Source organism: Gorilla gorilla, chromosome 3, assembly GCF_029281585.2.
Source record: "Gorilla gorilla gorilla isolate KB3781 chromosome 3, NHGRI_mGorGor1-v2.1_pri, whole genome shotgun sequence".
In the NCBI taxonomy this organism is placed as follows: domain Eukaryota; kingdom Metazoa; phylum Chordata; class Mammalia; order Primates; family Hominidae; genus Gorilla; species Gorilla gorilla.
In genome coordinates, this window is record NC_073227.2 from 108,336,366 (window position 1) to 108,364,332 (window position 27,967).

General features: G+C 41.0%; 1 protein-coding gene across 2 annotated transcripts in view; it reads left to right on the top strand.

Moving 5' to 3' along the window:
- PKD2 (polycystin 2, transient receptor potential cation channel) overlaps positions 1-27,967 on the top strand; it is a 70,012-nt gene that overhangs the window by 16,653 nt on the left and 25,392 nt on the right. For both annotated transcript variants that reach the window (XM_004039107.5, XM_055384628.2), the window contains 5 exons: positions 11,864-11,997; positions 13,895-14,145; positions 18,893-19,117; positions 22,313-22,541; positions 27,658-27,825. In XM_004039107.5, coding sequence (XP_004039155.4) covers positions 11,864-11,997; positions 13,895-14,145; positions 18,893-19,117; positions 22,313-22,541; positions 27,658-27,825 — 1,007 coding nt within the window. The remainder of the gene's footprint in view (positions 1-11,863; positions 11,998-13,894; positions 14,146-18,892; positions 19,118-22,312; positions 22,542-27,657; positions 27,826-27,967) is intronic.

Genomic DNA, 27,967 nt, shown 5'->3' on the forward strand with positions numbered 1-27,967 from the left:
ATGTTGGCATGCACCTGTAATCCCAGCTACTTAGGAGGCTGAAGCACAAGAATCACTTGAACCTGGGAGGCAGAGGTTGCAGTGAGCCAAGATTGTACCACTGCACTCCAGCCTGGGCAATAGAACAACACTCTGTCTCAAAAAAAAAAAAAAAAAAGAAGGAAGGAAGGAAAGAAAAAAAAGGAAAAAATGCAAGGAAGGTATTTGGTGAATCTATAATAATAAAAATGTATTTGTCATTTCCTTTTTCTGTGCTCTCATTCTATAAAATTGAGTAAAAAATCTATATATAGTTTAAACACATTAATAGAAATCACAAAAGTTAGCTGAGTCAACATTGTAGAAACATAATATTTCTGTATGTCAAAGAAATAGGCAACATTAAAAAGCAGAAAGCAATTACAAAGAATGATTATAAGAAACATCACAAAGGGTTAATATTTTAACACATTTGAAACTCAAAAATCACTGAGAAAAACAGTAGACTTCCATAAATATTTTATAGAGTAGAAAAAATAGGCCAAGCACAGTGGCTCATGCCTGTAATTCCAGCACTTTGGGAGGCCGAGGAGGGTGGATCACGAGGTCAGGAGCTCAAGACCAGCCCGGCCAAGATGGTGAAACCCCATCTCTACTAAAAATACAAAAATTAGCCAGGCGTGGTGGCAGGTGCCTGTAATCCCAGCTACTCGGGAGGCTGAGGCAGAGAATTGCTTAAACCCTTAAACCCGGGAGGTGGAGGTTGCAGTGAGCCAAGTTCGCACCACTGCATTCCAGCCTGGGCGACAGAACGAGACTCTGTCTCAGAAAAAGAAAAGAAGAGAATAGAAAAAGAATCCATGGGCAGGCACAGTGGCTCATGCTTATAATCCCAGTACTCTAGGAAGCCAAGGTGAGAGGATCAATTTAGGCCAGGAGTTCAAGGCCAGCCTGGGCAACATAGCAAGACTTTGTCTCTATTAAAAATTTTAAAATTAGCCAGGCATGGTGACGCACACCTGTAGTCCCAATTACTTGGGAGCCTGAGGCAGGAGAACTGCTTGAGGCTGCAGTGAGCAATGATTAGACCACTGCACTCCAGCCTGAGCTACACAGTGAGACCTTGTGTCAAAAAAGTAAAAAAATAAAAATTAGCCAGGCATGGTGGCACATGCCAGTAGTCCCAGCTACTCAGGAGGCTGAGGCAAGAGGATGACTTGAGCCTGGAAGATGGAGACTGCAGTGAGCTGTGGTCATGCCACTGCTCTCCAGCCTGGGTGACAGAGCAAGACACTGTCTCAAAAAAAAAATAAAAGAAAATAAAAATAAATAAAATGTATTCAAATACAAAAGTGATGTGGTTTGACTCTGTGTTGCCACCCAAATCTCATCTCCAATTGTAATCCCCATGTATCAACGGAGGTTCCTGGTAGGAGATGATTGGATCATGGGGATGGTTTCCCCTACGCTGTTCTCATGATAGTGAGTGAGTTCTCATGAAATCTGGTTGTTTGGTAGGTGTCTGTCACTTACCCCTTCTTTTTCTCTCTCCTGCTGCTTTGTGAAGAAGGTGCTTCCTTCTCCTTTGCCTTCCACCATGATTATAAGTTTCCTGAGGCCTTCCCAGCCATTCGGAACTGTAAGTCAATTAAACCTCTTTCCTTTATAAATTACCGAGTCTCAGGCAGTTTTTTATAGAAGTGTGAAAATGGTCTAATATAGAGACTTGGTACCAGGAGTGGGGTACTGCTATAAAAAATAACCTGAAGATATGGAAGCGACTCTGGAACTGGGTAACAGGCAGCAGTTGGAACAGTTTGGAGGGCTCAGAAGAAGACAGGAAGATGTGGGAAAGTTTGGAATTTCCTAGAGACATGTTGAATGGCTTTGACCAATACACTGATAGTGATATGGACAATGAAGTCCAGGCTGAGATGGTCTCAGGTGGAGATGAGGAACTTATTGGGAACTGGAGTAAACGTCACTCTTACATGTTTTAGCGAAGAGACTGGCAGCATTTTTCCCCTGCCCTAGAGATCTGTGGAACTTTGAACTTGAGAGACATGATTTAGAGTATCTGGCAGAAGACGTTTCTAAGCACCAAAGCATTCAAGAGATGACCTGGCTTTTCCTGAAAGCATACAGTTATATGTGCTCACAAAGAGATGGTTTGAAATTGGAACTTATGTTTAAAGGGGAAGCAGAGCGCAACAAAAGTTTAGGGAGTTTGCAGCCTGACCATGTGGTAGAAAAGAAAAACCCATTTTCTGGGGAGAAATTCAAGCTGGCTGGAGAAATTTGCATAAGTAACGAGGAGCCGAATGTGAGTTGCCAAGACAATGGGGTAAATATCTCCAGGGCGTTTCAGAAACTCTTCATGGCAGACCCTCGCAACACAGGCCTGGAGGCCTAGAAGGGAAAAATGGTGTGAGCCAGGCCCAGGCCCCAGCTGTTCTGTGCAGCCTTGGGACATGGCACCCTGTGTTCCAGCTACTCCAGCTCCAGCTGTGGTTAAAAGGAGCCAAGGTACAGCTGGACCATTGCTTCAGAGGGTACAAATCCCAAGCATTGGCAGCTTCCATGTGGTGTTGGGCCTTTGGGTGCACAGAAGACAAAAGTTGAGCTTTGGAAGCCGCTGCCTAGATTTCAGAGGATGTATGGAAACACCTCGATGTCCAGGCAGAAGTCTGCTGCAGGGGCAGAGCCTTATGGAGAACCTCTGCTAGGGCAATGCAGGGGGGAAATGTGGGGTTGGAGCTCCCACACAGAGTCCCCACTGGGGCACTGCCTCATGGAGCTGTGAGAAAAGGACCACCATCCTCCAGACTCCAGAATGGTAGATCCACCAACAGATTGCACTCTGCGCTTAGAAAAGCTGCAGACACTCAATGCCAGCCTGTGAAAGCAGCTGCAGGGGCTGTACCCTGCAGAGCCACAGAGGTGGAGCTGTCCAAGGCCATGGGAGCCCACCCCTTGCATTAGCATGGAGACGGGATCAAAGGAGATTTTGGAGATTTAAGATTTAATGAATGCCCTGTCGAGTTTCAGACTTGAATGGGGCCTGTGACCCCTTTGTTTTGGCCAATTTCTCCCATTTGGAATGGGAACATATACCCAATGCCTGTACTCCCATTGTATCTTGGAAGTAACTAACTTGCTTTTGATTTTACAGACTTATAGGCAGAAGGGACTTGCCTTGTCTCAGATGAGACTTTGGACTTGAACTTTTGAGTTAATGTTGGAACGAATTAAGACATTGGGGTTCTGTTGGGAAGGCATATTTGGTTTTGAAATGTGAGAAGGACATGAGATTTTGGAGGGGCCAGGGGTAGAATGATATGGTTTGTCTCTGTGTCTCCACCCAAATCTCATCTCCAATTGTAATCCCCATGTGTCAAGGGAGGGACGTGATGGGAGGTGACTGAATCATGGGGGCAGTTTCCCCCATGCTGTTTGCATGATAGTGAGGGAGTTCTCATGAGATCTGGTTTTTTGGTAAGTGTCTGGGGCTTCCCCCTTTTCCCTCTCTCTCCTACTGCCTTGTGAAGAAGGTACTTGCTTCTCCTTTGCCTTCTGCCATGATTGTAAGTTTCCTGAGGTCTCCCCAGCCATTCAGAACTGTGAGTCAATTAAACCTCTTCCTGCCTATTCTCAGGCAGTTCTTTATAGCAGTATGAAAATGGACTACTACAGAAAGTATTTAACTTTAAACTCAGTAGTATCCAAAGAAGTAATGAAAATGGAGAAATGAACAACAAAATCATAGTACAATATGGTATGTACTAGGACAGGAAGAGCCCTTTTAAGAAGAGATCTATGTATTTCCATTTGTTTATCTCTGAAAGAAAGCAACTTTGCCTTGTATTCTGAAAAAGAAAGGAATATTTTATTTTACTTGTAAAAATCTTACAAGGATGCTAGTCTAAATATAGTTTTCCTAATTTGCCAGAGAATCCATGAAGATCGAGTTGATAACAAGATCAGTGAAGTAAAGGTCAGTGAGTTAATCTCACAGCAGCTGCAAGCTAATTCCATTTCCAGTGAAAAATGTCTTGATTGCTCCCCACATATCTTTTCACCACAAACAGTTTCAGTCGTAATATCACATGTTGCAATCCATGAGAAGTAACTATTAAGCCTTCAACTATGGCTGGAGGGCTCCTCGCCCTTTCTGATAAATTGACTGGACAAAAACTCAATTTTAAAATGACAAGAAATAGAAGATGTATAAATGTACTTTAAATGTGACCAAAATGGGTTGTGAAAACACAAGACACAATATCCAAAAATGCTGGCAACACAGTACACTGTAGAGTATTGGTTGTTTACCCTTGCTATTGCGTGGCTGAGCTTACTGCCACTGCCCAGCATTGCAAGGGCATCAAACTGCCTATCACTAGCCTAGGAAAAGATCAAAATTCAAAATTCTAAGTACAGTTTCTACTGAATGCTTATCACTTTTGCACCATTTTAAAGTCAAAAAATCAGTGAGTTGAACCATCATATATCCAAGATTGTCTGTATATAAATATTATACATCTTTCTCTCACTTTTAAAACAAAATAATACTAGCCAATACTACCATTCTCAAAAGCACTTGTGTCAACAGCCTTTACCCCTTAAAGATTTTCCTCACAATTTTAAAATTGTTACTTACTATTTTCTTTGAAATGTTGACCAAACCTGGATTAAAAGATTTGGGGGTTTTAGTGACTGTATTTCACAAACTCTCTTATTGATTCTGCAGTCTCACTTCTGCCTCCTAAAAAGCCCTCACCAAGGTCACGGGGGATGGCTCTTTTCAGCCTCTTCCCGGCATTTGGTCCAGTGGCATTTGGCATTCTAGGACTTCCCTCTTTCTCTTTGATAACTCCCTCTCTTCCTGTGTTGCTCCTTGCTGTGTTCACTTGCTTCGCTTTCTTCTTTCTGAAGCATGTTTACACAGTGTCTTCTCTGATTGGGCCTGTGACGTTCTTTAGGTCATCTTTTCCACAAATAATGCTTCAAGTACTCACGTGCCAGTGACTCCACGTCCCACTCATGAGCTCTGGACCTAGTACCAGCTTCTGCTGGACATCTACAATGGGATCTCTCACAGGCCTCTCTCATTGGTAACATGCCCCAGCCTGAACTCATCTCCCACCCATCTATCCAGCCATGCTCTCTAGTTCACCTGAACACTGGGTGTCATCCTAGATGCTTTCCCTTCCCAGTCTTCTGTGATCATTCTGCCTCATCAGAGGCTCTCTAATCTTGTCTTCTTTCCTATATCGCTCTTGTCCCTATTTTAATCCTAATCATCTATTTCCTGACTTATTCTTTCCTTAAGTTGGTCAGTAATATAATTAAAAACAGATTTAGGCCCTGACCTTGAATGTGATAAGTGATATGAAAGGAGATGATTGGCGAAAAGGATTTCCCTCAAGGAAGGCCTCTCTGAAGCCTGAAGCAAGAATGAAAACGAGTCAGACGAAGAGAGAATTGTATGAATGAAGGCTCTGAGGCAGGAAAACACTCAGATCATTCCAGAATCACTTAGAAGCCAAGTGAAGCCAGTTCCTGGAGAGCAGATCATCAAATGAAGATGGAAAGGTGACCAGGGGCCAGACCTGTAGTTTTGGTGGGCCTTGGTGAGGGATTTACAGTAGGACACCCCATGGTTTAAGTATGAAAGTGACAAGATTCCTTTAAGAGGCCTCGAAATATGAACCACAGATTAGATGGAGGCTACTCTCCCTGTGTCTGGACTTTTTAGAATTTCCAAGCGCTGCTGTTTCTGGAACCAGATAAATACAAGTCAGTCTTCCATTTATTTATTTATGTATTTATTTGAGACAGGGTCTCATTCTGTCACCCAGGCTGGGGTGCAGTGGCATGAACACAGCTCACTGCAGCTTGGGGGCTCAAGAGATCCTCCTGCCTCAGCCTCCCATGTAGTTGGGACCACAGGCACCTACCACCCAGCTAATTTTATATGTTGTAGAAATGAGGTCTCATTTTGCTGCCCAGGCTGTTCTTGAACTCTTGGGCTCAAGCGATCCTGCTGCAACATCCTCCCAAAGTGCTGGGATCACTCTTCCATTTAACATGCTATCTCAACGTCAAGATAAACTTTAAAATCTTTAGATAATAGGCTGGCATTTTACTTAAACGATCTTTACTTCTTCAGAACTGCCATTCCCTATAAATATCTGGTTCTTCAACCACATCCAACCACTCGTGATCTCAAAAAGCCTCAGCGTACACTGTCCTTTCTGTCATTCTAATTCCTCCTCATCCTTCAAAATCAACTCAAGGGCCAGATCCAGGGAGAAGCTTAGTGGTGCCCACCCGAACCGGCCCCCTCCTTCGAGTTGTGCTGCCATTCGGGCCCACCTCTTCACACAGGGTTGTCAGACCAGACCAGCTCATGCGTTCACCGCCCTTGCAGGGATGGGATGCAGCTGTGCACCTCTCAGTGCCGACACCTGGAGAGTCTCACGAAATGTTGACAACATGGCCTGTTTCCATTTCTTGTTCACTAGGAATTCTCATTTACTAACACACAGAATTTCCTGTAGTATGTCCACTTAATCAGTTCAAGCCTAATAATTCCTTGATTTGGGTATAGGGCTTTGCATTTATATACTGATGGTCCCCAACTTATGATGGTTCGATTTATGATTTTTCAACTTCATGGTGATGTGAAAGTGATAAATATTCTATAGAAACCACACTTTCAATTTTGAATTTTGGTCTTTTTCCAGGCTACCATACTCTAAAGATAGAGCCACAGATCCCAGTCAGCCATGTGATTATGAGGGTAAGCGACCAATACTCTACAGTGTATTGTATTGCCAGATGGTTTTGCCCAACTAGCCTAATGTAAGTATTCTAAACATGTGTAAGGTAGGCCAGGCTAAGCTGTGTTGCTCATTCAGTAGGTTAGGTATATTAAATGCATTTTCAACTTACGATATTTTCAATTTACAATGGGTTTATCAGGATGTAACTCCACTATAAGTCAAGGATCATCTTGTATAGCACTTTTAATTTATAGAGTCCCTTCAAATGTTTGTTTGTATTTTATTTCTACTGCATCCCTGTGAGGATACCATAAGTTATACAGCTAGCAAAACAGTTAGTTTTCCTGTGCAAAGTGATGGCTTCATCTTGTGGCAGATTACCTGGAATACTGTGGCCAAGGCATCTTGGTTCTACTGTCTTTATATCTAGTACAGTTATATTTTTATGGCAGTTCTGATTTCTTCTTTGGCCCAAGGGTTATTAAGAGAGGGAAAAAATTTAATTTCTTAACAGATATATATATCTATGTCAAGTCATATATTTAATTCAAACCCTTAATATTCCTAGGTAATTTTTGTCTACTTTCTCTGTCAAAGATTGAAAGATACAGGGTTTTAAGTTTCCAACTGTAATTGTAGTTTTGGTAATTCTTTTATTACTAACAGGTATTGCTCTATATATTTTGATGTTCTGTTATTCAATACATAAGAATTCATTACAGTCGAATCATCACGTATAGTATAATTTACCAATGTAAAATAACTTTTTTATCAAACTGAGTATTCACCTTATAATGTCCTCTGTCAGAGGATTATAATACCACTTAAAACCTTTTAAAAAATATTTTGTTCCTGATAATTTTAGCTTTGAGTGGTTTTCTTAACAATTCTAGAGATGCGTTTTTATTTTTTAACCAAGATTTAAAGCTTTGTGATTTAGTAAGAGTCTAAACCATTCACAGTTCATGCTTTTTTGTCAAATTTCTATTATTTAGTATTTTCCTCTCTTTTATATTTTCCTGTTATTTTCCATTTCTATTCTTTTGTTAGACTGGAAATTTTTTCTTTGCTTTCTTTTATCCTAGTGATTTGGAATTTATGTAATATATACTATTCTACAATACCCTTTATTTGTTTTCAATATTTGAACCTATATTTTTCAACATTATTAAGAATAAAATAGTATTTGTTGCTATTTTGAAATGATAGACCATGTTTTTAAGGCAGGTTGGTGGTTGTTAAGGCACCAGTATCGGCCAGGCACAATGGCTCACACCTGTAATCTCAGCACTTTGGGAGGCCGAGGTGGGCAGATCGTTTGAGCCCAGCACTTTGGCCGATACTGTGGTTTACTGTATTTTGTTCTAGTTTATTTTATGGAAAATGGAAATTCACTGGTTAAGACAAGGATTAAATAGCAGAAGAAAGATGTGTACATATGTACAGATGTATGTGTTGTTTATATATTTTTTAATACTCTTGTCTCCTTTCTGGTCCTCATTTAAGGTTATCTATTTCATGCAGTAAGTTTTTCTTCACAATTCATTTCATTTAGAGAGTGAATGCTACCTTCCAAGTGGGCTTTCTCCAGTTTTCCTTTCAGGGACTTAAAGGAGAAGTGATGTTAACAGTTTTATATTTCCATTGCATTTTACAGTGTGCAGATGTCTTCACATATATTTCCCCATTTGAGTTTACAAAAGCCCTTAGTATTATTCTCATTGTCTAGATTCCAAAATCAGGCTTAGAGGAGTTAAATAGTTGTCCAGGATCTCAAGATGCAAGACCCACAATCATGAACAGAGAGAGGCAGATGTTCAGGATGGAGGCAAGCAGAAACTCAAAACCAAATCATTATGACTCCAAATTCAGGAGTCTTTTAGCTGCCACCTGCATGAGCTCATGGTGTAGCTGACCACCAGAGTTTGTAGAGCTGTCATTCAGGTGTGCCATGGACTTTCCTGGGACCTGGCACAGGAGAAGGACTGAGTTAATGTTTGCTGATTAAATATCTGTTACAGACTGGGCGCGGTGGCTCACGACCGTAATCCCAGCACTTTGGGAGGCCGAGCAGGGAGGATCACTTGAGCTCACAAGTTTGAGACCAGCCTGGGCAGCATGGCGAAACCCCGTTCCTACAAAAAATTTGAAAATTAGTTGGCCATGGTGATGCATGCCTGTAGTCCCAGGTACTCGGGAAGCTGAGGTGGGAGGATCACATGAGCACATGAGATTGAGGCTGCGGTGAGCTGAGATGGTGCCACTGCACTCCAGCCTTGGCCATAGAGCCAGACCTTATCTCAAAAAAAAAAAAAGTTACAATAATCATCCCTTCAAAGCTGGAAGGCATTATTTACCTGTCTGTCCAGCAGATGGTGCTGCATAACCAAGGGAATCTGTTGCTTGCCCTTGGTGAAGCTATTAAAGCCAATACAGATCTTGAGAATTTCAAAAGCAAAAATCAATACTGGATTATGAGTGCTCTAGGAAAATAAAGAGATAAAATTTCAATTTACATACTTATATATAGTTATACCATATTTATAAATAAAAATATATAAATAATTTATCAAAATTCCTTTTTAACAGCAACAACCACAGTAAACCCACAGGTTAAAAACTCCACAACAGTCTATATTAATCAGTCAATGCAAAGTACATTCCAATTCCAAGTTAACTGAAAATAATCAGCTTAATCATTTGGTTGGCTCTGAGCAGCCTTCACTGCTTGCTCTTGTGTCATGTTTCTTTCTGTCCTCGATTGGCTATAGACTTACAGACGGCCTTTGCAGAGGACAGTGTACTCATGTCCATCCTTTGCATCCTTCGTGGGAGTTGGCTAGGCAGCACTCTCCCTGGGGACACTATGAACTCCTCTTGTTGAGTGCAGAGATCACGTCTTGTTCATCTTCATGCCCAATACCTTGTTCCATAAATATGAATGGATTCGAATTCTAAACTCTTAACTCTGCCCCAAGACAGTTCTGAGAGGTAGTAAGTCATATAACACCTGAAGAGGACTGTTCTTGTCCTAATTACATTAGGTTGTAAGATGACAGGTGAGAGAGCCAAACCAGGGGGCCTGGAAATTATTCATACATCTCTAGATACAGTATACAAGTTGTGTGTATTATGTGTATTTACTCTGTAATTGATTGCTTGAGATGAACTCCCAAACACACTCGTGTTTGGATCATTATTACCTACCCTTCTCCTTAAATAATCTTAATTTCCTATGATGCTTGAAAGGGAAAGAGGGGCCAGGTGTGGTGGTTCACACCTGTAATCCCAGCACTTTGGTAGGCTGAGGTGGGTGTATCACCTGAGGTCTGGAGTTCAAGACCAACCTGACCAACATGGTGAAACCCTGTCTCTACTAAAAATAAAAAATCAGCTGGACGTGGTAGCACATGCCTGTAATCTCAGCTACTTGGGAGGCTGAAGTGGGAGAATCGCTTGAACCTGGGAGGTGGAGGTTGCAGTGAGCCGAGATCACTCCATTGCACTCCAGACTGGGCAACAACAGTGAAACTCCGTCTCAAAAAACAAACAAACAAACAAAAGGCAGAGTGGGGAAGAGGGCTGCATGAAGGAGAGATTTACTAAATAGTACTTAATCCCAAAATAATTTCTATAGGTTTGAATATGATCCCTGAAATTTATTATAGGTTCAGGTAAGTATTAATCATGGATATTCAGAACTGTGGTTTAAAAAATGTGTAGAACATGTTTCCTTCCCCTTGAAACTTTTTATCAGCTAATTATAGGAATTATATTATACCTGCAATCATTAAAGTCCAGAATGAGACAGTACTTGGTAAAGTGCTGAAATTTATAATAAATGCATTATAGCAATCCAATTAAGGAGGAAGAGCCACCATTATTGAACATTTGTTAAGTGTCAGCCACTGTACTAGATAAATTTTAGTTATTATTTTTATTTAGGCACCAAAAAATCCGTGGGATATTTGGTTATCCCCATCTTACTGAAGAGGAAACTGAAGCTCAGAAAGTTTAAGCAACTTGCACAGGTCACATAGCAAGTAAGGAGCGTGGCCAGGAATCAGACCCTGATCTCCTTTGGTCTACTAAGCTTGCAAAGGATCTTCCCGCCTCCTTCCAAGACCATTCAATATTATCAGTAAATGTCCATGGCAAGGATGTAGTTCGAGTTACAGGGTTCCATTCAAGATATGATTGGTAGGTGGGGAGCAGATATGTCTGTGTCAATCAGTATCCTGGAAGAAGGAGATGATGAACTCAAGTGGTGATTAAGGGAAGTTTAACGAAGGGACTATTTACAGAGATGTGGTGGTGGGGTTAAGAGAACCAACAAGGGGAAGTGATGCACTCAAAAAGTTACCACCTCCAGGCTTTAGGGGATTGGGGGAGGGAGTGGCACAGTGTGAACCCAGTGTGGTTGTGAGAAAAGGGATTCCCTCAGCAGCCATGGCCAAGGTTAGAGTCTCCACTGCCAAATTGCATCCAGGTGGTGAGGGAATGGAGAATAGGGGTGGGGTAACAAACTCTGACCTTGGTATCCCCAAAGGGCAAAGGATTCCAGGTGGTACAGTTCATAAAGATTAGCCTCAGGGCACAGAACAGGGCAGAGAAGAATGGAGAATTGATCTGGAGGAAACAAACAATGGCTTGCCCATGTTGTTGCAGGGAGAGTAGGCCGGTGTGCACAGCAGGAGGGTGGGGAGCCCAGCATATAGCTGTGTTGGGGCCTGTGCAGATCAGCCTCACTGGCAGGGAGGATCTGAGCCGAGAGGTGGTGGAAGATGAAATCGACTAGGCATGTTGGTAGTCCTAAATATCAAGTAAACGTTCCTGATCTTACATTGATACTCAATAGTAAGCCAATTTTGTTTCACATAAGCCAATATTAATATTACATATTTCTTTTATAAGCCAGAGATATAGAGAGATATCCTAGAAGAATGATAGGGGAAAGGAAGGCAAGGGTGAGAGAAGACCTTGTGTGGATATTTGTCCAAAATGTTTATCCACAGGAACAATCCCTTTGTGAAGGCTGCTGGTGTGTGAATGTGTGCCAGTTCCCTTGGGGCGTTCATTTGAATCTTTCTGTGTTCCAGTGACCTACGGCATGATGAGCTCCAATGTGTACTACTACACCCGGATGATGTCACAGCTCTTCCTAGACACCCCCGTGTCCAAAACGGAGAAAACTAACTTTAAAACTCTGTCTTCCATGGAAGACTTCTGGAAGGTATTTGCAAATAACTTTGAAAGTACCTCTCTATCACAGAAAATTGTTCATTTGGCTTCATCATTTCAATGCATGAGTATCGACAGGACCTGCTTTGCATTTAACACTGTGTGAGACGTGAGTTATGGTGAGTTGTTAGAAGTTACTGTTCCTACTCTCAAAGGGGGTAAACTAACATTGAGAACTTTGCCTGTGCCTTGCACTGTGCTGAGTGTTTCATATCTTACCTTATTTAATTTCTATAGTCTAACTCTATAAGGTAAGTACTAAGAGTATGCTCTAGTTTGTTAATGAGGAAAATGAGATTCAGGATGCTTAAATGCGTATGGTCACATGGCTAGGGAACAAGAACAATTGATTTTTTTCTAGCCTGACAGCTACTTCATCCTAGTTTGTAATTCATTCCATGAGTCAAGATTCAATAAATATTTACTGAGAATCTCCTAGAATGTAAGGCCAATGAAGGGCAGTGTGGTTCTTCTGTCTTGCTTCGCCTTTTGTGTTTTTTCTCTTTGTTGATGATGGCATGTATCCCCAGCTCTTAGAACAGTGCTTGATACAAAGTAAGCACATTCTTTCAAAGGTCTGCTGTTGGTGGGGCTTGGTGGCTCACGCCTGTAATCCCAGCACTTTGGGAGGCCAAGGCAGGAGGATTGCTTTAGCCCAGGATTTTGAAACCAGCTGGGCACAACATAGTATGACTTTGTCTCTCCAAAAAAGTTAAAGAATTAGCAGGGTGTGGTGGCACACACCTGTAGTCCCAGCTACTCAGGAGGCTGAGGTGGGAGAATCACTTGAGCGATTGCTTGAGGTCAAGGCTGCAGTGAGCCATGACCATGCTACTGCATTCCAGCCAGGGCAACAGAGTGAGACCCTTTCTCAAAAAAAATCCCCCCCCCAAAAAAAAACCCAAAAACAAACAAAAAAGGTCTGCTGTTGTGAAGCTCAACCCAATCCAGCCCCTTCCCAAGTTGTCACAAATTCCAACATAGTTAACAGTATACCAATGAGTGATACCACAGGAAAAATATTAAACTGATCTGAGGGATATGGGGCTTGGAATCTAAGAAAATTGGAAGGGAAATTGAAGAGGAAATTATTATTTCTCCTTGGGGAGATAGTTTCTAAAATTCTTACTACACCCTGGGGTCAGAGCTGTTGATTTTAAGGATAGAGACAACTGGGTCACAGGAAACTATTCATATATAAAAGTACTTGGCATCCAGAACCACACTTGTATAATATGAATCTTTCACCATCTGAGTGGGGCAAATCAGTCTATCTGTTGATCATCTGACAAGGATAGCACACTGAGAAATAGATCTGTCTTCCCTACAGGCATAGCTAGTTGTACAAACTAACAAGAGACTTTTGTATACACATTCCATGATTATAAATGCCAATCACTAAAGGGACGAGGAGGAATTGGAGAGTTCACCATACAGCAAAATAGTCCAGACAGGTGAAAGGTCTATCAGATGCCAGGCTGGTAATAAAAACTGTAGCCTTTTCTCTAAACAAAGTTTAGAACCATGATTGTGTGGGACATTATTTTAATAAGGGAAAGTGGAGTTAATCATGACCCCACCTTTAGTCCAAGAACAAAAATCAGAGCTGCCATGTATTAAGTACCCACTCTGTGCCAGGTGCAGTAACTATGCAAAAGATGGGTTTTCCAGATGCAAGAACCTTGGTTCAGAGGACCTTGCTCAAGGCCTCATAGCTAACAAATGATGGGGCAAGATGCTATCCCAAATCTCTCTGACAACAAAACTCATTCTTATCACTCTACTATTTTCATAGAGTTGCCGAATGCTTGGTTATGCAAACGTTGCAGGCAGGGGCAAGACAGCGGCTGAGCTTGGAACTTTTTCAAAGATGTTTCCTTTGCTTTCAGTTCACAGAAGGCTCCTTATTGGATGGGCTGTACTGGAAGATGCAGCCCAGCAACCAGACTGAAGCTGACAACCGAAGTTTCATCTTCTATGAGAACCTGCTGTTAGGGGTTCCACGAATACGGCAACTCCGAGTCAGAAATGGATCCTGCTCTATCCCCCAGGACTTGAGAGATGAAATTAAAGAGTGCTATGATGTCTACTCTGTCAGTAGTGAAGATAGGGCTCCCTTTGGGCCCCGAAATGGAACCGCGTAAGTGTCTCTAACTCATTGCCACTCGGTGATATTCACTCATTTATTCTCTGAACTCCCACCATTCATTCATTCATTCCCTGACACCTTCACCAAGGCAAAAATAAGTTCAGTGACTCTTCAGTGCTTATATTTAAACCTTGGCCAACTTGACCTTTGACTTCTTAAGTTTTCACTACTTCTTAGCCTTCTTTTAGTTTCTACATGCATATTTTTCAGAAGACTAAATCGTTGACCATATAACCCCCCAAAAATTAATTATCTGAGCCTTTGAAAATTTCATTTAAGATGCCCTGGGCCCTGTTTTTACAGGTCCAGTAACATCATCCACTAAGTTATTTAACAGCAAGTTTTCTGGTTCAGGAACTCTTTTTATAGGTCTTGCAAACAGGTTTTTGTTCAGAATGGAGTTATTTAATGTGTAAGCTTGTGAGGCAATTTTTTTGTTAGGTTTAAAGCCCATTTTATTCAAATGTTTGAGATTTTAGGTATATATTTGTACACGTGCATATTTACAGGGGCTTTTTGTACACTTTGGTACCCCTACTTCAAACATCTTGTGTATTAAGGGAGGTCACTTACTATTTTAGAACTATTGTAGTTATTATAAAGAAACAAGAAGACCTCCAAGGCCGTTTCAGGGTGGGCCTTTGCGGTTGCTGTCCCTGGGTACGTCACTGGTCAGAGTGATCTTCTAAGCTTTGCTCAGCTAATTCTGTCGGTTCATCTAGGTTCTTTTCTTGGAAACTGAGTTGCCCAGAATCCACATTTGTTACTATACAATGGGCAATCACCTTTTCAATTAGTATATTCTTCTTGTACCTTCCAGTGTATACTCTATTTAATACCAGAACCCATAAGAAACAAATTTAGTAAAAATCCAGGTTGGGCACAGTTTCTCATGCCTGTAATCCCAGCACTTTGGAAGGCCAAGGCGGACAGATCACTTGAGGTCAGGAGTTCAAGACCAGCCTAGCCAACATGGTGAAACCCTGACTCTACTAAAAATACAAAAATTAGCTGGGTGTGGTGACATGTGCCTATAGTCACAGCTACTCGGGAGGCTGAGGCAGGAGAATTGCTTGAGCCCGAGTGGTGGGGGTTGCAGTGAGCTGAGGTCTCATCATTGCACTCCAGCCTGGGCAACAGAGCAAGACTCCACCTCAAAAAAAAAAAAAACAAAAAACAAATTTAGTAAAAATCCAGAGCTTTAGAACAAAGGGACTAAATAGTCTCAAAGGACATTATCATCCAAGTTATGATAGTGATTTCGCTTTCTTTAAAAAAAAAAAATTATTACAGATAGAGTCTCTTGATGTTGCCCAGGCTGGCCTCAAACTCCTGGGCTCAAGCAGTCCTCCAGCCTCAGCCTCCCAAGTAGCTGGGACTGTAAGAATATGCCACCATGCCCAGCTTTATTTTGCTTTCTAATGTGCCTTTTTGTAGTTCCTGCAAAGCATAAGCATGCCTTCATCTGTGGTACCCTTTCCAATATTTTATTTATCTCACATCACTAATAAGATAAATTTATACAGCCACTGCTCTGTGCCAGACATTATTTAATAAGTTATTTCACGCATTATTTCATCTGCCTTCACAAAACAACTCTAAAATAGGTATCATCTCCATTTTATAGATGAAGAAACTGACGCTCACTTGCCCAAAGTGTCACAGCTAACAAATGTGACTGAACCAAGATTTAAGCAGCCTGACTCCAAAACCCATGTTTCGTCTACTAAACCTCTTCCATATTAATTCCTCCTCCATATTAATTGCGTCGTTAGGGTGGCTTGTCGACGCTCTCAGCTCCCCATCAGTATTCAAGCTTCCTGAGGGCAGGGATTCTATTTTGTTAACTGCTGTATTCTCAAAGCCTGGAACAATGCCTCATATGTAAAGATACTAATAAATATGTGTTGGATGCATGTATGAATGAGTGATTTCTACTCCAGGGTGGATTGCCAAAGGGGACCTTCCCTGTCATATCTAAACTATCCTTTTATTCTTCTACATTCTCAAGTCACTCCCATTTCTTCTTCCCTTCAACTCCAAACTTCTTGGAAGAATAGTCTTCATTTGCCACTTCCATTTCCTTACCCTCAATTCACATCTTAAAGCTTAGGTTCTTGCTTTTGACATCTCACCAGGAAGCTACTAGGGACCTCTAGTTAGCAAATCCACTGAACAAATCTCAGTTTTTATCCGTTTCATCCTGTCTGCAGAAAGTGGCAGTGTTGACCGCTCATTCTTTTGACTTCCATGAAGAACTCTACACTTTGGGTTCTTTTAACTCTGAAACCCCTTTCTCTCACTTCTCTTATTCCCAGGTTCTATATTCGTATCTCCATCTTTTCTTTCTTTTCTCTCTTTCCCATGACATTCAGATGGCTTCCACTGACATCTTTATTTGGTGACTCATCATTTCTTCAGCAATGTGCCAGGCATGTTCCCATTGCTAGAAGTCCCCCCTCTTCTAGCAGTGCCCTTGATGCTGGAGAAACAAAGCAGCAGGAAACAGAAGAAACGTCCTTTCTTCACAGAGCTTGCATTCTAGTGATACGAGACACATCTCTATTCCACCTGGATGTCCCACACCTCTTGTGATTTAATATGCCCCAAACTAAACTCATCGTTTTCTTATGAGATCTGCTCTTTGTTCTGTTCATGGCACTGCCGTCTTCCTATTGCCCTGAAAGAAACTCCAGAGTCATTTTTGAGCCATGTTTCCTCCTTGCCCCAACTTCCAAATCAGTTACCAAGTTCTGCTGGCAGTCACTGTGGTTACGGCACTCTCTCACTCCTTCCTTTCCCTTCCCATCTTCACTGAGTGACTTCAGGCCTCATTACCTCTTGGTTATTGCAGACTTTGCTAAGGGAGCTGGGTCAGGGGTCCCTAAGACCACCCCCAGGTTCAGTGATTCACTAGAAGGACTCAGCATAGAAGCATCCTTACAGCCAAGGTTTATTATGGTGAAAGGATACAAAAGAAAAGGCACATGGCAATATCTGGGGAAAACCTGGTGTAGGCTTCCAGGAGCCCTCTCCCAGTGAGGTCACATAGGATGTGCTGAATTTCTCCAGGAACGAGTTGTAGCAACATGTGTGAAATGTCTATCAGAGAGATTAATTAGAGACTCAGTGCCTGGGGTGTTCACTGGGTACTGGTACTGGTTTATGACTAGCGTGTGCCAAAATTCCCGACTCTCAGAAGGAAAGCAGGTGTTAAGTGTAAGCCACATTGCTTATACAAATAGCACAGGCACAGCAAGCCTCTCTTACCGGTCAGGGAAAGTTGAATACTGGTGCAGGGAGCTGTTTATCAGTCAAGTTCCCAGATGCCAGCCAAAGTCCAACCTTGCAAACAGGCCTTCCTAAAGAAAGGCCATCTCAGGCCTGCTGTGTTAACTCTTTTCTGCACATGAGCCCTCTGTTCCTCCCCACTCCAGTCGTCCCTGCTGCCACCAGACCAGCCTTGTTGTGTGCCTCTTAGAACTTTCCCTTCACAGACTCCTTCATGTTTGCCCTTCACAAGCTGACCACAGACCACCTTTCAATCTGCCATTCTTTATCTTATGGGAGCCAAACTGAACTACTTCTTCTCTTGACCAATGGCTCACGGTTGAAAATGCCCTTCCCATTTGCATTAGTCTGGTCTCATGCTGCTGATAAAGACATACCTGAGACTGGGCAATTTACCAAAGAAAGAGGTTTAATGGACTTACAGTTCCACATGGCTGGGGAGGCCTCACAATCATGGTGGAAGGCGAGGAGCAAGTCACGTCTTACGTGGATGGCAGCAGGCAAAGAGAGAGAGCTTGTGCAGGGAAAATCCCGCTTATAAAACCATCAGATCTCGTGAGACTTACTCACTATCATGAGACCAGCATGGGAAAGACCTGCCCCCATGATTCAATTACCTCCTACCGGGTTTCTCCAACAAAACATGGGAATTGTGGGAGTTACAATTCAAGGTGAGTTTGGTTGGGGACACAGCCAACCCATATCACCATTCACCTGTGCAAGTCCAGATCCTACTCACCTTTCATGGCTCAGGTCCAACACAGCTTCTTCTTAAAGCCTTTTCTAATCCATCCCTCCACTGCCAGATCCCCAAATAAGGACAGCTTTCCTCTGATCTGCCAGCCTAATTTCTTTACTCTTTTGCTTCTTATTATTATCCACCTTGTATTTTACTTGTTTAATTATAACTCTTATTTCCCTACTTGTTATAAATTTGGGAGGGAAAGGACCTTTATATCCCCATTAGTGCTAAAGAAGCATCTGTTTTCTAAGAGATCCTCTGAATATTTGTGGATGAAATTCCCAAATGCTGACAATGCCACTTGATGAACTTGTCCCTCTTTTGGCTGTAATTTTCTCTGGGGACCTCAAGTCGTCTAGTCCCTGAGCACAGTTACCCAGAGAAGGCAGCCGTATAAACTGAGCAGAGGCTCTAGAGCAGAGCAGAGGCTCTAGGGACAAACAGCCGTGGCATTTGTTCCCGAGTATGCCCTCAAAAGCTTTGGGACTGCATTGACCTCACTAAGCCTCAGGGCCCTCATTCCTAAAGAGGCTAATAACAGTGTGAGAATTAACCAAGAAAACATGAACTGCCAGGTCAGGCACATTACCCAGCTTGATAGGCCTTAATACATACTTTATTTTACAAGGAACCAGCTGTCCTTGTAATTGCCTCAAGTGTTCCACTGATTGTAACTGTTTGTTTTTTGGTTTTGTTTTTAATCAGTTGGATCTACACAAGTGAAAAAGACTTGAATGGTAGTAGCCACTGGGGAATCATTGCAACTTATAGTGGAGCTGGCTATTATCTGGATTTGTCAAGAACAAGAGAGGAAACAGCTGCACAAGTTGCTAGCCTCAAGAAAAATGTCTGGCTGGACCGAGGAACCAGGGCAACTTTTATTGACTTCTCAGTGTACAACGCCAACATTAACCTGTTCTGTGTGGTCAGGTGTGTACTGAGGACATGCATCTCTCCTATTTCTGTGTAGTTGTACATACATCCTATTCTGGGGTTAGCCAGAAAAACCTTTGCCTGCAGTTAGCTACATGAGGATGCCAAGGACCCAGACGGATAGCAAGGGAGGGGTAAAAACTGAAGGCTTACCGAAATAAAGGATATTTGAGGAAGGGAGTTGGGATCCTATAATATTATGAGTTGGAAAGAACCATAACTCTGGTCCAAGTTCATCTCAATGCTGGAACCTTTCCAGAAAAAGTATTGTGTTTTTCTAACATCTGTCTTTACCCATTATAAGGATGGTCAGTGCCACATGTTCCATCACCAAGTCCCCCGGCCATCAAATCTTGACTCATTTCCTGGAGTTTCCCACTCTCAGATGAGCCTCTGCTATTAGCACACAAGCACAGTAACTGGAGTGCTTGTAGGATGCTCAGTAGGATACCCAGGTTACCTGCTCGTGCTCAGGGCTACCAAAGGCACATAAAGTTCCTTCCACAGATCCTGGGATGTTGCCATGATGACCTCTCTGTGAGATAGTAACGAAAATGACAAAGATTCCACTGGCTTGTCTGGGACTCTTCTTCATTCATTTATTCAGCAAACATTTATTGGACACTTAATATGGGCTAGGCATTGTTCTTGGCTCTTGGGACATGTCAGCAAAGAAAATAAAGATCCCCACCTTGGCAGAGCTTGCATCCAACCAGGAGGAGACTAGAGAATAAACATTAAACAACAATACAAATAAATAGTATAGTATATTAGAAGGTAATAGGTACTATTAAAAAGAAAGAAAAAGCAGAGCAAGAGGAAGTCAGAGTTCACCCACTTTAATCTTCCTGGTGAGCATGTCAGCAACACCCAAACATCACTAACATGGATTATTGCATGTATATTTACACATAAGATAAGAAGTGTTTATTCTCATAATAGTCTTTGTCATCATTCTTGAGGTTAAGTTCAGTTCTGCTTTATGTGGCTTGTTGGATTGTCCCAGTCCTTGTATTTAACAACATTTGCAGAAAATAGTACCACATTAAATCAATTATAGATTATCCCTTATCCAAAATGCTTAAGACCAGAATGTTTGAGATTTAAGAAATTTTTCAGGTTTTGGAATGTCTGCATATATATAATGAGATATCTTGGGGATGGGACCCAAGTCTAAACACAAAATTCATTTATGTTTCATAAATGAAACTTAATGCACATAGCCTGAAGGAAATTTTATTTTTCCCTTAGGGATGTTGAATCAACTGTTGTGTGCCAGCATGTTGACAATGACCTGTCACATGAAGTCAGGTGTGGAATTTTCCACTTGTGCTGTCATGGCAGTGCTCAGAAAGTTTGGGATTTTGAAGCATTTTATATTTCAGATTTTCAGATTAGAAATACTCAAGCTGTCCTTGCTCACAGTGGCCAAAAAAAAAGAAAGAAAGAAAGAAAATAAATAACCAGTAGTCCAGTAGTAGTTATCACTAGGAATGAATGAAAATCTATTGCAGTATTATTGGGTTTTTCCTAATTATTCCAGTGCAGATAAAAAGAAAAGAATAAAAAGGAAGAGAATAAAAACAGAGAGGCAACTCTGATATTTTAGTAAATTCTATTTATAGAAGGTCTTGAGTATTTCTTCTGCTTCCTCCCTTACTTTAAGGATGAACATTGTTAAGACAACTGCTTCATTTCTCTATACTGTTTTTCTAAGTTTCTGGAAGTGGTTGACTACTGCAGGGCCAGAATGGGCCAGAGAAATGACTTGACACTTGAAGGCCACTTCCTTCCCTTTTGAGTTCCCAATGAAGCGTCACATACAAGGCTCTTGGCTTCAGAGTTGCTCTCCTGAGTTTTTGATTCTCACCCCTACTCTCTAACACATCAAATAGGAAAGAAAGAACAGGAGAACTGACAATGAAAAGGAAGGAAAATTTTCACACTTCTCTGACCAGTTCTAATTTACCATAGTCCTGTTTTTACTTGATTATTGCTCATGCATGTGTCCTGGATGCTCAGGTGCCAGGTGCGGCTACCTGTCCTGTAATGGCAGAGATAATGATGGCTAGTAGCTGACTAAAGGGCTTTTAAATGTCTCAAAATGAAGCAGCTAGAGATTCTATTTCTAGTTAGAAAAGAAGTCTGTATCGTTAACTGAATCACCCAGCTTTCTCAGTGTGACACCTACAAAATGGGCATTTGACAAGAAAAAAACCCTCAGTCCAGTTATGGTAAAGCAGTAAAGATCAGAGCCATCAGTATGGATGTAAAATAGTGTATGTTTTAGACAATCAGACATCTATTGAGTACCCACCTATTAACTATAACGCTCTGGGAAGAAGAGAGAAAACTACCCTGGAGGACAAACTATTTGATGCTATTTAGGTGTTACCTAATGCATGAATGACTCAGTTCCTATCTTTATATATGTACAAAATACATCCTACTTCTCAACCAGATTACACATGTTTTGAGTGGATGGTTTATATTTCTTTATATTCTTCATGTTGCCTAGTAGAAGGACTTGAATTTAATAGAAGTCCTAGGGCCAGGCATGGTGGCTCACTCCTGTAATTCCAGCACTCTGAAAGGCCCAGGCAGGAGGATCATTTGAGCCCAGGAGTTTGAGACCAACCTAGGCAAAAGGGCAAGACTCAGTCTCTGCCAAAAAAAAAAAAAAATTAGTTGGGCATGGTGCTGCACACTTACAGTCCCAGCTACTCAGGAGGCTAAGAGGCTAAGGCAGGAGAATCCCTTGAGCCCTGGAATTTGAGGCATCAGTGAGGTATGAGTGCAACACTGCACTCCAGCCTGGGCAACAAAGCGAGTCCCTATCTCTTAAAAAAATAATAACAGAAGTCCTAGAAAAGTTTGTGTGTTGATTTACTTTTACATTAAAAGTATATGGCATGTTGAGCAGCGTAAATATAGAAAAGTATAGGGAAGACTGAGCAGGAAGTACTCCTTTGGGACTGAAAGACCTCACGAAGTCTTATTCCTTTGATGGCACAAAATTCTCCAAGTATGGAATTATTAGCTATGATAAAAATGTTTTGCCGCTAGTTTGGGGGACTCATGATAGCAGTTTCATTACCTTGTAATGCATGAACAGAACAGATGGACATCCGTTCCTGGCTGTATTCATGTGTTGTTGTTGTTATTGTTTTAATTGTTCTTATTTACATGCAGGTTATTGGTTGAATTCCCAGCAACAGGTGGTGTGATTCCATCTTGGCAATTTCAGCCTTTAAAGCTGATCCGATATGTCACAACTTTTGATTTCTTCCTGGCAGCCTGTGAGATTATCTTTTGTTTCTTTATCCTTTACTATGTGGTGGAAGAGATATTGGAAATTCGCATTCACAAACTACACTATTTCAGGAGTTTCTGGAATTGTCTGGATGTTGTGATCGTTGTGGTAGGTTTGAGAACAACACCAAATTTCCTATTCTATTCTACAAGCATGTTAACTAGAGTCTTTGATCTCCTCAGCATTGTGGATCTTGATATTCCCAAAAAAGAATCTAAAAGTCCCCCTCAATTATATCAACTTCTGTTACTAATTATTTTCTCATTTTGCATGAGTAACTTTGCTGAGTATGAAGTGGAGAGGTATTTACAGTATGCTCTCAGCCACGCTAATAACAAGAGTATCTCAGTAATTCATATTTGGCTTTAGTATGCCATATGAGATGTGGAGGAGAAAACAGTTTTTTTTTTCTTTGTTTTTTTTCACTAATGATATTTTTCTTCAACTGCTGGTAAAAATCAATTTATATTTTCCTGCACATGTGTAAAGTTACAGCAAGAAAAAAACTTGTCGGCCAGGTGTGGTAGCTCATGCCTGTAATCCCAGCACTTTGGGAGGCCAAGGCAGGAGGATCACTTAAGCCCCAGAGTTCAAGCCCAGCCAGGGTAACATAGTGAGACCCTGTCTTAAAAAAAAAAAAAAAAATTTAATTAGTCAGGCAGGGTGGCACACACCTGTAGTCTCAGCTATTCCAGAGGCCGAAGTGGGAGGGTCATTTGAGCCCAGGAGGTTGAGGCTGCAGTGAGCTATATAAATGCACCACTGCACTGCAGCCTGGGTGACAGAGTGAGACCTTGCCTCGAAAAGAAAAGAAAAAAGAAAAATCATCCTGAAAATATTTTGGGCGGCAGAGAAAACTTTCTGCAGTTTAAAATTTTCTGCAAATAGTCTCAAGAGTACAAATGTAAGTTATATTCATCAAAGTTTTCTGTATGAGGTATAAGAAATCAAAGGCAGGCCATGCACAGTGGCTCATACCTATAATCCCTGCACTTTAGGGAACTGAGGTGGGAGGATCACTTGAGATCAGGAGTTTGATACCAGCCTGGGCAACACAGTGAGACCCCATCTCTAAAAAATAAAAATAAAAAATAAATCAAAGGCAGAGTCATAATCAAGACCATGACACCATGTAAATTCTGTGTCTGCTCTTGACTCTATTATAACTTCTAAGATTTTTTTCAAGATGTTTTCCCTTCATCCTTATCACTTAATTAAGCATCAGTCACTTCCTTCCTGTGGCTTCAGTGTATAAAAGAATTTTTACAAGCTTTTCTCCCTTCAGCAATAACAGGTAACATTTCGCTAAGTCTAATTGTACATTTAAGCATATAACAACATGCTTAATTATTAGATGCTTACAAGCTTTGCTTGGCATAGGTGTACCATGTATTATTCTATGTCTTTCCTTCCCACTGTCCTATGATAGCCATTACCTTCTGAAATCTCAGTAAATGATGCACTACCCTATTAGCATTCTCTCTTCTCTTAGCCCTCCTCATGAGAATTATTCTTTCCCTCATCCCACTCCTAAAAATTCATTTGGTCTTTATGGAGTATTTAGATCAAGTCATTATTAAACTATTCCCCACTAGAATTATTAATAGTTGATAAAATATGGAAAATATATTATTCATATGTGAGTGAAAGAACACTTAAAGCATAAAAAAGAACTACATGGCCATATATTGCATGGCAATAACTATATTAGCAGCAATAAAAATTGTAATAGTAATAATAATAATGGCTAACACTTTAGAAGCTACTGTGTTAGGCATTTCCGGGTGCTTTTCATGGTACAGAAGCTCATTTGTTCCTCATACTAACCCTCTTCACTACTCTGCCACTGCCTCTCAAGTCATGGATATGTGCACTTTAGAAAGAGTTTTTACTTAAAGTAAAAATTCCTGTAGAATAGATGGTGTTGACCCCATCAGACCATGATGCAGTTAGAAGTGGATCCCATCTTTTACGATGGCCATGTAACATCACACAAATCAAGGTAAACCCTTGATCCCCAAATTCTCAATGTATTAATAATGAACAGAATTACACAAGAATTTTAGCATTTAAGGAAACAGGAGAGACAATAATACTGGAAATAATTTTTCAGAATATTTCTGTTCGGATTGATGGCAGAGTGCAGGCCATATACATTGACAATTATTCCAGAACACAATTATTGTTTGGAGCTAAAAGGATGCAAACCCTGCCTCTTGGCTTATATGGATTTATTTATGTTTAGGCCATTGAAATAATGGTAGAAAGGTAAGTATGATATGCTAATTAAGAACAGACTTCCTTTTTATATTTTAACCAAAGAACTCAGTATCAACAAAAGACTAGTCAGTGGTATTCACCCTTTTTGATCATACACACCTATCAGTGAAAGCTTTGGCTACTACACACCCTAATGTATTATCTTTATTTGTAAATTGTGTGCCTACTTTGGTGTAACAGGTACATCCGTAAAACATACACATACATAGAATTTTAAAGACTGGGATAAAAGTTAATACAAATAGAATTCCAGAACTTTCTTACCACCTACCTAGAAGTTGTAACATTTTCTTCCCATAGCCCAGTGAATTGCCTTGCACCCGCTTTGGCGACCAATAGGAAAAAAGGCAATGATATCATAGAAATTGTCTCTTTGGCTCAACAGCCACAGCATTTTGCAAGTGTTTCTTTGAAAACTTGCTTCACTGTGCTTTTCAATTTTTTTTTTAAACAACACTTAATACTGCCAGACAACAATTCAGACAGTGTGCTTTTTGTTTATAAAGAACAAGGAAGGGCCACTGGAATCTCACTTGTCCTTTGAAACTTTTGCTGACCAAGTGTAGAAGTGAGGGCATGCTTTCTGCTCACCCACAAAACACACCCTATGCTCCACTGGACCTTCAAACCAATGGAAAGAGCCAGTGCTTTTTGTTTTATCTAGCCAAAATTTGCTTATGCTTACCCAAAACCTGAAAAGAAATTATATTCTAAATATAAATATAATCACATCTTGAAATCACTTTGAAATTTTCTTTATTTTCCTTTTTTGTTTCCCCAACATATGTTCTGAAGTACACAGGCTGCATCAGTCAGCCATTTGTCCTGAGCAATAGTCTTTCAAAACTAGCAGAATTACTTGAAAAAAAGAAGACTATTAAGGAATTTAAACTCAAATAATTTATTGACCACTTGCTAGGTTGTACAGGGTAAATTTTTTTTTTTTTGAGACGGAGTCTTGCACTGTCACCCAGGCTTGAGTGCAGTGGCACCATCTCGTCTCACTGCAAGCTCTGCCTCCCGGGTTCACGCCATTCTCCCTCCTCAGCCTCCTGAGTAGCTGGGACTACAGGTGCCTGCCACCACGCCCGGCTAATTTTTTGTATTTTTAGTAGAGACAGGGTTTCACCGAGTTAGCCAGGATGGTGTCGATCTCCTGACCTCGTGATCCACCCACCTCAGCCTCCCAAAATGCTGGGATTACAGGCGTGAACCACCGCGCCTGGCCTGACTGATTCATTTATTCAACGAGTGTTTTCTGAGCACCTACTATGTACTTACCACTGTTCTAGGCACTGGGGATATAGGAGTGAACAAAATCACCCAAATCTCTGCCCTCCCAATTTTCTGGTATGGAGAGAAAGTTCTTTTGTAGATAGGGATGAGAATCCCACAGAAAACTCAGGAGTGATGTAACAATGCAAATGCTCACAAAATCTCTTTCCTCATCTTCCCTATTTGGAAGGAAAGGTTTCAAAGACATTGATGTTGTATAAATGACCATCTTCTTCATAATTTTATAAACATTTGTCCTGTGCAGAGTAAAAACAACTGGACTGCATAACAAATTATACCTAGTGAGAGTTGGGTAAAGAGTTACCATTGGATCCAGTCCACCAACCCAAATGTTTTTCTACATGTATTAGCTGAGATGAGCTCCTCATCTCAGGAGAAGCCTATTCCCACTGCAGGCCTTCTTGAGCCTGCTGTGTTCATCATTCCCACCACCAACACAAAAATACAAGACTGGCTCTGGAAATCCTTCACAGATAAGGAAGGAAAGGAAGATGGTGAGGTTGGCTTTTTAGCTGTGATCAGCAACCAGGCTGGTCTTTGCTATGAGAATCAATGGGACGATGATCTCGATGGTCATCTCAGGAAGGGAGGGCTAATGAAGTGGTCTCTGGCCATGATTCCTAAGAAGAGAGAATGGACAGCAAAGACCGCAGCACCTGCCACAGCCCACCTGCTGCAGATTCAGACCCCCTGGTGGGGCCAGGTTGTTATGACTAACCCCTAGCACTGTCTACATTTAGTGGTGATGGATGCCAAGGAGAGGGCAGTGTCCCCTTGGATCTGATTGTAAAGCTTAGAACCAAAGCATATGTGGAAAGTTGTAGGGTCATGAGTTAAGGGACAGAAATGAGCAAGAGAGAAGCCCTTGGCTTATATATTCCCACTGCAGGCCTTCTTGAGCCCTCTGTGTTCATCATTCCCACTGTCTTTCAAGCCCAAGCTCATTCTTTGTTCTCATGGGCACTCATTTTTAGGATATCTTTTGTCCCTCTTCACTTTATGTTGTGTGATACCAACTGTTTAGTAGTTTTTTGTATTATTTAACTTCATGTGTTTATCTGCTCTTGAGTCTCGAGGGCAGGATTTATGCAGTTTAATTCTGTTTGTTCCTCTTAGCCCTTGCACAGTGCTGTATACATAGACATCTACTATATTTTTGTTAAACAGAGCAAAGAATGGCTGGCAATTGGAGAATGAAGAGAAACCGAAAAATTTTAAATTTAAAAATCACAAATAAAAACAGAAAGCAGGATGAAGGCAAGAAAGCAAGAGGGTGGAAAGTGATTAAAATGAAGGTGGCAGAAAAAACAGAAAGCATTCCTCTTTGAGTTTGAGTCTGTTATAGTGTGATCTCTTCTGTGTATGCATGTACGTGTGTGTAATGCATATGTGCACACGCATGCATGCATGCCTTCGTTGAGTTTCTATTCCGAACTAAGGAAATGCAAGCAATATATTGTTTTACTTATTTTATGGCAGGGCTTAACACTTTCCATTTGAGTGAGTGACTTTTAAGAATGACATTGGGTAAGTATAATGCTGAGCCCTTATAATTAATACATTGGTGAAGAAAAATATACTAGTCATATTAAGGTAAGTTTCATATTTCTAAAACACTGTAATAAAATATAAATATTTTGCTTTTCAGCTGTCAGTGGTAGCTATAGGAATTAACATACACAGAACATCAAATGTGGAGGTGCTACTACAGTTTCTGGAAGATCAAAATACTTTCCCCAACTTTGAGCATCTGGCATATTGGCAGATACAGTTCAACAATATAGCTGCTGTCACAGTATTTTTTGTCTGGATTAAGGTAATTTATAAATTTCATGTTCTACATTTTAAATAATATTTTCTTTAAAAAAAATGAGTTCCACAAAATCATGGAATACTTGAATTTGAAATTCAAGTGACCAGCCAAAGCTACTCGATATTTACTTTGTTTTGAGACAGGG